The 11,074-nt window shown below is 40.4% G+C and overlaps 1 protein-coding gene across 4 annotated transcripts in view; it reads right to left on the minus strand.

Moving 5' to 3' along the window:
* Window positions 1-707: 707 nt before the first annotated feature.
* The window catches only part of Kdm1b (lysine demethylase 1B), a 50,150-nt gene continuing 39,783 nt past the window's right edge, over window positions 708-11,074 (minus strand). Inside the window, exons 17-19 of one of the 4 annotated variants that reach the window (XM_033761899.1) lie at window positions 6,542-6,664; window positions 4,894-5,046; window positions 708-2,684 (exon numbers count right to left, since the gene is read on the minus strand). In XM_033761899.1, coding sequence (XP_033617790.1) covers window positions 2,601-2,684; window positions 4,894-5,046; window positions 6,542-6,664 — 360 coding nt within the window. In that variant the 3' untranslated portion in view covers window positions 708-2,600. The remainder of the gene's footprint in view (window positions 2,685-4,893; window positions 5,047-6,541; window positions 6,665-11,074) is intronic. The other 3 variants (XM_010622923.3, XM_010622921.3, XM_010622922.3) reach the window with 3 other exon arrangements.

The following is an 11,074-nucleotide window of genomic DNA, read 5'->3' on the forward strand; positions in this document are numbered from 1 at the left end:
CAGAAGAGAATATGTAGGCAGTAGCAGATATCTCTGGCAAAGTATTTCTCAAAAGTGATAATATACTTATTTCTAGCTTTAAGGGAATTTATAATGTATTTGAGTTTTACATTTTGGCCAATCAGGATTCCACGTGATTAATATATGGACCACCTCTGAATTTTATTAATTTACTAAACCTTTCTCAATTTTAAAATGAAACATGCTGCTTATGACAAAATTGGGTATTTGAGGTACCAAATGAAGTGTTAAAATCGTTGCATCATAGAACAAATAGGCAAGAATAATAGATGTTGAATGTTAACAGGTATTTTCACAGGTTTGACTTGTTCCTTCACAAAGTTAGAGCATTAGGGAAAGGTACACTTAATACGAATGAATGGGATAAGCAACTGAGACCTAAATTTGGCCTTTGGTTTTAAATATTTTAATTTGTTCCTATAAACTTTGTCAATAAAAAAAATCATTGGTGTTTTAAGTCTATTGCATTTTTTTTGATGTTTTAACGTATTCCAGGTTTAAGTATCATTTACCCCTAGGGTCAAGAATAAGTTAACCCCATAACCTGAATGATTTAGAATGCTCTTCTCTTCAGTGATACCTGACCATTCTGAAGTGATTTCACAAAACTATATAGATCAAGGTTAACATTTATTTTATGACATTTACTATAAGGGGGATAAGCAGTAAATGCCTGTGACCTAAATCTATAGAGGGATTGGAGGTAATGGACAGAGTTTGTGTGTGTAAACGTTCTTCATGATCACATGCCCATTTAATAAGAGTATTCAGTGTTCTCATTGCAATATACAAAGGATATTTGAAAAACAAGTTTAGTTTTTATTAAGCAGTTTTGCACAACCAGCACTCATGATCTGAAGTTAAGTGTGTGTATTCACTGTTAACTCAATTACAGAATCTTCAGACAACATTGAAAACATATTCAAAGTAACTGAAAAGTACCATAGATCCTCAGCAAAATGTCAAATGAAGTATGTCATTTGAAAAATTCTTAAATACATGTACCATACTTTTGTTTTTTCCGTGCTTGTAGGTAGCACAGTACAAATCTAAGTGCCCAAAAGAAGCTGAAGTAATAATTTACTGTGAACTATTTTAAACAACATATTTTGCATTTGTCCCTTAACACATGCTATTAATCATCGTTACATAACACTTTTAAGCAGAATACTTCCTATCAGTACCAATGAGTCTCAACCTAAATATCACCATTTCCCTGTGTTCACTTTGAAGTATACAGCTATTAATTTTCTTTTGTATCATACTCTGATGGGATGGTTATGTTACCTAAAGTTCACTGTACATTCTTTGCATAAAATTCTTACAAGCTGATTTTAAATTTCAAAAACAACAAATATTTTGAAAAGTGGCTTTAAAGTTATTTTAGTCCCTTTATTAAAACACCAGTATAATTCAAAGAATTGTTCAAAGACTTTTTAAAACAAAAGCACATTTCTAACCTGTAAACTGAAGTTTCTTGGCAAAAAAAGCATCCTGAAAACCCTGAAACCAATGTTTATTGAACAATTTTTTGTTGTCAAAAGTGAAAAAGGAAAAAGCAGATTGGCCATGTCAGGCTCATACGATAAGGCTTATAAAATATATTTACCGATAACACATTTCTGTGCAGTTTTCCAGTGGACCAGCCAGCCTATGGAAAACTAGACATAATTATGCAAAAAATATTCCTAGAGATTGAATCAATTTTAAAAAGTGAGAAGGACCTTCTATTCTGACAAAATTCTTTTGCTAGTGCTTGCCAAAATTTAAGGATATTAAAAGTTAGCTACCCACTCAAATTTGGCTTTAAGAAAAACAGCTGTATTTTATGCTTATAGCATATAGACTACATCAGCACCCCATTCTCAATTATAAGACCCTTATGCTATATAAGGATTGAGTTTTGCAGTTTCACCAGTGCATGGACAAATATGAGTGGACATCACAAAAAATACCTGAATTTAGTTTCAATTTTTGAATACCCAAGGGGAAAAAATGCACAGTATAAAAGTCTTCTAGAAACTTCATTTTTGCCTTAAACTAGACAGTTTATGGTGTATTTGAAAAAAAAGTTCTACATAAATTTTTAAGTACAGGTTAATATTGGAGCTATATAAAAATATTAAGGCTCACTGGTAAAGATACTGGTTAGTTTTCATAGAAAAAAAACAAATGGCTTTATGTAGTTTGTTAATGATTCCTGCTTGATTTACCTGGTTCTGTAAAGTAGGAAAATTCATTAGCCCAACAAAATGTCAAGTCTCAAGGGAACCTTCAGCCATGGAAGAATCTTATCCAAGTCTCATCTTAAGGTCATATTCTGCCTTATTTTGAAATCCAGAGGACTTCAGCACTAGTTGGCCTTGTGGGAAATGCAATTAAATATAAGTGCTCATAAAGACTTTGGGGATGGTGCTTTCAGAGTGGTAAATGGGTTTACATTTTCAGAACACTTTCAGGTTTGTTATCCAGAGCAGGCACACACACAGACACGCACACACATACAATTGAGGTGTAACCTGTGTTTCAGACTTTCCCATTTGGAGTACAGAAGAAAGCTAGGTCCAGACAAATTCTATTCAAAAGGCTGCAATCTTGCTTGCTTCTCGAACACCACTCAAATACGCCCCTGTAACAGTTTGTGGAAAATGCCTGTTTGTTGCCTGTAAAAATAAAAAATTGCATCATCTGAGATCATCCATTAAAAAATATATCAAAAGATACTACTTTAGGAAGCTTATACTCTGTAGTCTTCCTAAAATAAAGACTGGTGCCACACTAACCTCATAATGACACTACATGCCCATTGCACTTGAACTGCTCTGGTTATTTTGCTGGACTGTGCCAAATTCATCGATTCTGTAACACTCAACTGCCAAGTACTGTATGACATTCATTAAAATACCAGGTATATGTGCCATGTACTGAGTTAAGAACAAAGAATAATAGGGAAGAGAGTGTCAATGACAAACCTCACAGGAATGGGCTTTGAGAGGGTGAGGTAAGGAACCAAGGAAGGTTCTAAATCTACACGTGGCCCTAAAGCACCTCAGCTCAGTCTAAAATTCATCCCTGGGAGTGGCTGACAGCTGTGCCTGGTCTGTAGTCATTCTGCACCTGCTGAGTTCACTCTTCAGCAGATTCATCTAGCTTTAAGATGCCTCATCCCTCAGAAGTCACTGACAAAACATTAACTTACTAGCTAAAACTGAGACCTGTAATTTCAAACTATAATACAATATATGACTGCAGATGAAAGTGCTTTCCAATTCACATTATGTTTGGGATAGGAAGAAAGGTATAACAAAAAAACAATTCTACAAAGAATCCTTACAGTCAGCTATGAGGGGGTACTAGGAACTGTGGAGGCACAGGATAGCATGGGGTCAAAACAACTGGTTTTAAAGTAAATGAACAATTGGGTCGCCAGAGTCTAAATATATTTGCTGTAACTTAAGAGATTCGCTTCAAGAACAGGGTTGAGGCACCAACAGTGGAGACTGAAGTCCTCACAATTAACAGTGAGGCCTCTGGCATCCAGCTGTGCCAGCTGTGACCACAAAGGCTTAATCTTCTGAATAGTGATGTCTGGGCTCTTTTAACCATCAGTTGAGCTTGCTGGAGCTTTTAAGTGACTTTAAAAAGTACCTTGCTCAACTCTAAGGAGTCAGTCAAGGATGGGATTTATAACAGACTAAAGCACACAAAACAGGAAATCTGAGGAAGCCAGGTAGGGTGGCAACAGGAAATAAAACCAAAAGCCTTAATCCTGGTTTAAGAAACAAGTAATGAAGTTGGAAGATTATATCACAAAAACAAAATCTCCCCAAAAGTAGAATAAAAAAGATTTAAATAGGAAAGCAGAGGGCCAGGAATTTAGCTCAGCGGCTCCACCACCTGCATCCTAAGCACAAGGACCCAATTTCGATCCCTAGTACCAAAAAAAGGGAAAAGAATGAAGATAGAAAAATCAGGTAGTAGTCTAAGAGCTCCAAGATGGAATAGACAATCTAGGAAGAAAACAACATGAGAAAGTGATCAGAAGCAAGAAAACTAGCACTGAAGGCTATGCGTTTCTAGATTACAAGGAATGACATGAGACAAAGGATCAGAAATCAGAATAGCAACATCAACAGTAGATCAGGAAAGGAGAGAAGGATCTTGCAGCATGGGACAGCCTGTAATTTTAGATCAGCTGGAGCAGGTGAGAGCCAAGCGAAGAGGACTGCAAGAAAGGGTCCCTATGCTGGAATTAATAGCTCACATTCAGCTGAATTAAAGATGACTGAGGGAAAGGGAGACTGGAGGAGCAGCACACTAAGATAAGTAAGCTAATGACCTAGGGGCCAGTATGACTGCCAAGGAAACCAAGCTGCTGTAGAACCAAATCAAGACCTTCACTCAGCAGTAAACATCTGCAGGGCCACATGACAGAACAGATACCAATCTAATTAATAGTGTGAAATAAGAGAATGGTACAGAGAGACTAAACTACACTTTGTGGGGGTGGGGTACAGGGGATTGAACTTGGGTCATTGTGCTTGCCAGGCAGGCGGTGGAACCACTGAGCTAAATCCCCAGCTGAACTACACTTTCAATCTGACAGGAAGTCAGTAGATAATTCTACCATTAAATCAGATAATGAAATACAAACATGATTTCAGGATGTGAAGGAATCCACTAGAAATGGCCAGAACAATTCAAACTGGCAGCCTCTGAGAATATGAGGTCAGCTCCCACTATTGAGAAGGCCTCAGCTGTCATAAGACTTGAGATTATCTGACTTGGTTTTTAAGCTCTGGGCAGACAGCACTTTAATTAGAAGAAAGAAGTCAAAATATGAGTAATTGGGTTTAGAATCAAGATACAAACCTCGCCAGCAAAAAAGACAGTTCCTTGTATTTCTTCAGCAATGATATCATAAGCCTCTCCACTCCCAAATGTCTTCACAAAACTGTATGCCATCTGGATCCATGGTTCTGTGCTCCACCGAGTGACAAAATACTTCGTGGGATCTGGGACCTCCTGTGTCCAAAAGAAGCAATTATAAAAGATCAAGAAGTAACTTTAGACATGGTGCCACCCAAATTAGAAAGGTACATTCCTGCCTCCCTGTACCACCTGAGTTTATTGGGGTTGTACCCAAAACACTAGTTCTCAGTATGTTCCTCCCACACCTGTAAGCCACACACAAAGCCCTCCCTTCACCCCCATCCATCTGTCAGAAACACATTCTGCCCACCTTCCGGGATCATCATCAATGGCTGAGTTCTGCCCTTCCCTTCTACCGCCTGGCACATGCTGGATAGAAAACGAAAGGAGTCTGGGCCAGGGAGGAAAGGGATGCAGGGTCCTACAGTCACAGGCTGAAATTTCCAACAGGCTTCTCCACAAGTAGAGGGATGTGTTTTAGTTACTAAACTCAGAATGTTGTCTGCTGTCCTCTGACAAGTTCAATATGGCAAATCCTCTAGAAACTGCTACATTCCAAATAACTAATTTAAAATCAGATTTTAGAGGAAAAAGCTCCAAGATAGTAATTACTGTGCAATATATCATATCACTGTTAGACCCACTCACATAAAACTGGCCACCCAACTGGATGCCCTCTCTTTCTTGAATTTGTATAATTTTTAAGTCATTTTACTTCTCTTTCAGCTCCTTAATGTGAAAAAGGCACAAGGTACAGCCATTTACAGATCTTCACAGACTGAGATTTGGAAAATTTGTAAATATAAAGTACCATGATTGCATCAGAGAAAAGAGACTGCTTAAGTGAGGTACAGAGAATTCTCAACAATGGCCTTTATAAGGAAGCTGCAGTCAAAGCTAGGGCTTGGGTAAATACATGATCTATAGCAAATTCCAAACCTGTTCTATCCTTAGGAAAGAAAAGAGGTTGTGTATGATGTGAGAAGGGAAGGAAGACTACCACGTAAAAGGAGGGATGGAGCACTGTTAGAGGCTGCACTATCCCACACCCCGACTCCTATGATGAAGTCCCCAGTACCCACAATAGGAATGTATTTGAAGACTGAGTCTTTCTTTTTTTTTGTACTGAGGATTGAATTCAGGACCTTGCGCTTGCGGGCCAGGTGCAGTGCCACTAAGCTTAAATCCCTGGCCAGAAGACTGAGTCTTTAGTAGGTAATTAAGTTAAACTGCAGTCTGTAGGGTCTCCTCAGAAGAGGAGATGACAAAGGTACACACGGAGGGAAGACTGTCCTCATAGAGTCCTCCAACAAGACTAACCCTCTGCTGCTTGGATCTTGGACTTCCAGCCCCCAGCCGAAGAAAGAACGCAACATCTGCTGTCTGAGCCACTTGTACTGCAATTCTGTTATGGCAGCCCTAGTACACAAACTGGGCAACTGGGAGGAAAGGGGGATTCTGGGAAGCTCGAACAGCCCACTGCCTTGATGCCCTCCACACAGGCAACACAGACGGCTCTGGCTTCCTCCCACTCAGAAGAGCAAGGGGCACACTGAACGAGGCCTCCTTCTGAGTAGGGCTCTCTGACCTGCTCCTTGAACAGCTCCCGCAGGGTGGCCATGCACTGCTGCAGCACCTGCTTATCATCCAGGGTCCGAACTGACGCCACCGCCTCCCCAGCAATCACCGACATCAACACGCTCTGCTGCTTCTGGGGACAGAGAAAAGCAATTCATTTGTGCTTTCGGTAGAAAGTCTCTAAATGCTCAGCTCCAAAGTCCTTGTTCCCACAAGCTGAATTCCATTACATTACTCCTTTCAGTCACCCCTTTTTCCTCAAGAACACACTTTACTCATCTACCCACCCTACTGTCTCTGCTGGGGAAAACCAACTCCACCAGGAGTAATAACGCCACGCTCAGGGTTACCTGGGCTGTTCACGTATCACACCTTATTTCAAAGGTAAAAGACTGAGGGCTAGGGATTTAGCTCAGTGGTGCCGCCACCTGCACAAGGTCCTGAGTTTGATCCCCAGTACCAAAAAATACGTAATAGAGACTGAGAAGGGAAATCTGCAGAAAAAGTAATGGGAAAAAACCTCAAGCTGAAAAGAAACACTGCACTTCGCTCCTACATGAAGCCTTCCTAAAACAGCTTGGAACCAAAAGAACGTGGGAATTCGCCTTTGTATGGTAGCAACACAGCTGCAGGGAAGTCACCACAGCCCCAAGGGCCAGGGGAGTCCTCCCTCTTCCTGCCCCACCAGAACCCTCCCTCCTCAGCACCAAACACATCCCACCTTCCATTTCAGGAGACGCTGTGGAGAGGAAGGTTCAAATTCATTCACTAGACATTCGCTGTGTCTACATGTGGTGTTAGGTGGGGCTTTTTCCAAGGTGGCTGAATCTAGACTATGTGATTGATTCCTGGTGCAATGCTAGGCCAGAGGGCACTAGAATTAAGGGTGTGAGTGCCACTTGCCCTAAGTAGCCCAAAATAAAAAGGGCAGAAGGCACTGTTAAGGTCTTTTCTTGCTTTTGTTGTCTTCCTGCGCCATACACTTGCCCCTCTGCTATGTGCCACCCTGCCTTGGAGGCCAGCTGATTATGGACTAAAACCTCTACAGACTGTGAGCCAAGTAAACCTTTCCTCTTGACTTTGGGTGTTGGGTATTTTGTCTCAGCAATGAGAGAAATGTAACTAAGACACTCATTTACTGCACCACGGGCAATTTTACCTAGGAGGGATTCCCCTCTCAGCCTGAAATCACACTTTTCACAGGCACCAATTCATGTCCCAGGGAGCACCATTCTCACTTCAAGAAAACAAGGCAAACATGAAGGTTCCTTTCCTACAGGAAAATGTCCCAACTCAAGTGACCTCCCTGAATAAAACACACAGCAACAATTCATAGAGATTAAAAATGGCAGAGTAAAGACTTGCAGCAGAATACAGCCTCCATAGGACCTGCAATTAGGACGCCTGGAAAACAATGATTTAATGAAAAAAAGAAGTGTATCTGCAGGAATCAAGAATGAGGCAACACAGCTGGGCAGGGTAGCACATCCTGTAATCCCAGCACTTTGGAGGCTAAGGCAAGATGTTCACTCCAAGTTTGAGGCCAGTACAGGCTACATAGTCAGTTCAAGGCCAGCCTGAGCTACATAGTGAGACCCAGAAAGAAAAGAAAGGCAACAGGAAAACCAGAAACTACAGAGAAACAGGAGAAACCGAAGATAACCCAGAGAAAAGAATGAAGATGTCTGAAACAGTAATTTCAGTTATAGGGCAGAGGGACCCATGTCCGCAAACATAAGCCCAAAGGGTCAGCAGCCCCAGGAAGAAACACCAGACCAGGCCAGCAGCAGTAGCCACCCCACAAAAGCCCATGGTTATTGTAAACTGAAAAGTCAGTGTGGGATTTTTCTCTGAAAGAAGTTCCTTCCTCACGACAGGATAGAGTTTGGAAAAGAAATCCAGTGCAATCCCTGCCATATTTGAAAGTGCTTAATCAGGAGTCATTGTAGGAAGGGATTAATTGTTTAAGCTTGAGGTACTCCAGGAATCAGAAGTCACAAACAGCTACATTTCAGGGTTTCTGGAGTCACCCTACTGCAGTGACTAGGTGGGAGACAGCCATAAGAGATAGCTGTTCCAGGTACTGGTTAGACCTAGACCCTTACTCCCTGGAGTTTTAAACTCAGGCCAGGATCCATACAATGGTCCCACCCTCTGTGGTCAGAAGCCAGGGCAGTGGCATGTGGTTTTCAGAGGGGGCTGGGTCTCAAAGTGTTTGCTGTAAATTCAGGAAACTGCTTAACCCCTTCCCAATGCCTATACCCAGTAGTGCTTGGTGGTTGGTTTACTTTTCCCATCTGCCAATATGTCAAGGACACACCTAGTCGTGGTCAGCTGCCAGGAGCAGAGAGGGGTGGGCTGCACTTCACAAATTCACACGCAGTAAAGCTAGACAGAGAAAGCCATGACTTGAGTTGCACAGAGGGACAGGAAAGCTGAGAGCAGCTGCAGTGGATGCAGCCCTGGAGTGGACACCACTGACCAACTCTACCCAGCAGGAAAGGTGGGGCAGGACTTAGCATTCACATACAATGTGTGTGCAAACAAAGCAGGACTTGGTAATGATGCACTGCTCCTTCCCCATATCTCACGGATCCCAATACTGCAGACCCTGGAAAGAAACCTCTCACTCAACCACACAGGAAGTGTTTTGACTCATTTTTTCTTCCCTTCATTGGATTTTCTGGGGCTTTGGGGTTTTTATTTTTGCCTCTTTAAAATAACACTTTTTACTTTTATTAGTATATGTTTGCAGTACGTAATGATTATATTCAATGTGAGAATTCAGTACATGTACATAACACATCTTAATTCTTTTTATGTCTCCTCCCCTTCCCTCTTTCTTTTGTGTTCTTTTCTGTTACTTTTATATAATTCTGTTCCTCTTTATTTAATTCTATTTTTAATCTCATTTTCTCATCTTATTTTTCAAATTTTACTTTGTTCATTTTCTCTTCCTCACCCCTTCCATTTTTTATTAGTATTACTATCAAGCTTTATTAACCTTTATATATTTAGTTGACTATGCTATTATTGTTCAATTATTTTGTATTATTAATGGTGGTAGTTGATGAATTTAGTAGGTATTTACTGTATTGATGTATTTGGTTTGTCTTTGTGTCTATGTTATTATTACACATCTCTTTTCTATTGTTAAGGGTATCACTGGTAGCTTTGCCTTTGTGTCTCTAACATTAATGCAGTTCATTCCTGGAGAAATGAATGTTGAGCCAATTACACTGTACTCTCCCCCTCCAAATTAACAAAGGTGATCAGATCTGGGGACTGATACAAAGGCCTATTAATAGGAATAAGTCAGTACCTTTCACTAGTAACTCCTAATGTGAATGTCTCAATCCAAAGGCATAACTTAGCAGACTGGATCAAAAAACAACCCAATGGTATGCTGTATATAAGAAATACATTTAATCCAAAAAGAAAGTCATACACTAAGAATCAAAGGATCAAAAACAATAGTCTATACAATTGGAGCTCCAAAACAAGTAGGAACAGCTATCTTATTTTCAGACAAAGTAGACTTCAAGCCAAAACTAATCAGAAGCAAGAAGGTTACTACATACTAGTTAAGGAAACAATTCAACAGAAAGAGATAACAATTATAAATATATATGCAACAAATACTGGTGCACCCAACCTCATAAAACAAGCATTACTGGATATAAAACATCAACATAATTATAGTAGGGGACCTCAATACCCCACTATCACAAATAAACAGGTAAATTAGGCAAAAAAAAGAAAGAAAGAAATATCAGAGTTGAGCCATACTTTCGAACTCAATAGATATCTATGTGCAGAATGCTCCACTTAACACCAAAAGAATACACATTCTTCTCAGAAGCATAGAACTTTTTCCAAACTAGACCATGCTGTAATCTCAGCACTTGGGTGGGTGAGGCGGGAACATCACCTTGAGTTTAAGGCCAGCCTGGGCTAAACAGTGAGCTCAAGGCTAGCCTGAACTACATAGCTAACAAACAAACCAACCACTGGGTTCAAAAACTACAAAAAATATAAAATTATCCCATCCATAGTATCAGATTATAGTGCTATGAAATTAGAATTCAATGGGAAAAGAAATGACAGAAATACGAACATATGGACATTAGATAATATACTCCCGAATAAACAATGTGTCACAGAAGAAATCAAGGAAGAAATTAAACAGCTCTTATAATCAAATGATGATGCCAGTACTACATATCAGACCCTACAGGACACAGTGAAAGCAATCCAAACAGGGAAGTCTATAGCGGTGCATGTCCATATCAGAAAAACAGAGTGAGCCCAAATAAATAACCTAATGATGCACCTCAAGATCCTAGAAAAACAAGAATAATCCAAATACAAAGCTAGTACAAGCCAGGTGTGGTGGCGCTCGCCTGTAATCCCAGCGCTTGGGAGGCCGAGGCAGGAGGATCGCTGGGAGTTCAAGACCAGCCTGGACTACATAGTGAGTTCCAGGTCAGACTCAACTACATAGTGAGACCCTGTCTCAAAAAAGAAAAAAAAAAAAAAAAAA

The sequence above is a fragment of the Fukomys damarensis genome, unplaced genomic scaffold (assembly GCF_012274545.1).
Source record: "Fukomys damarensis isolate Sample0158 unplaced genomic scaffold, DMR_v1.0_HiC HiC_scaffold_10, whole genome shotgun sequence".
Lineage (NCBI taxonomy): Eukaryota > Metazoa > Chordata > Mammalia > Rodentia > Bathyergidae > Fukomys > Fukomys damarensis.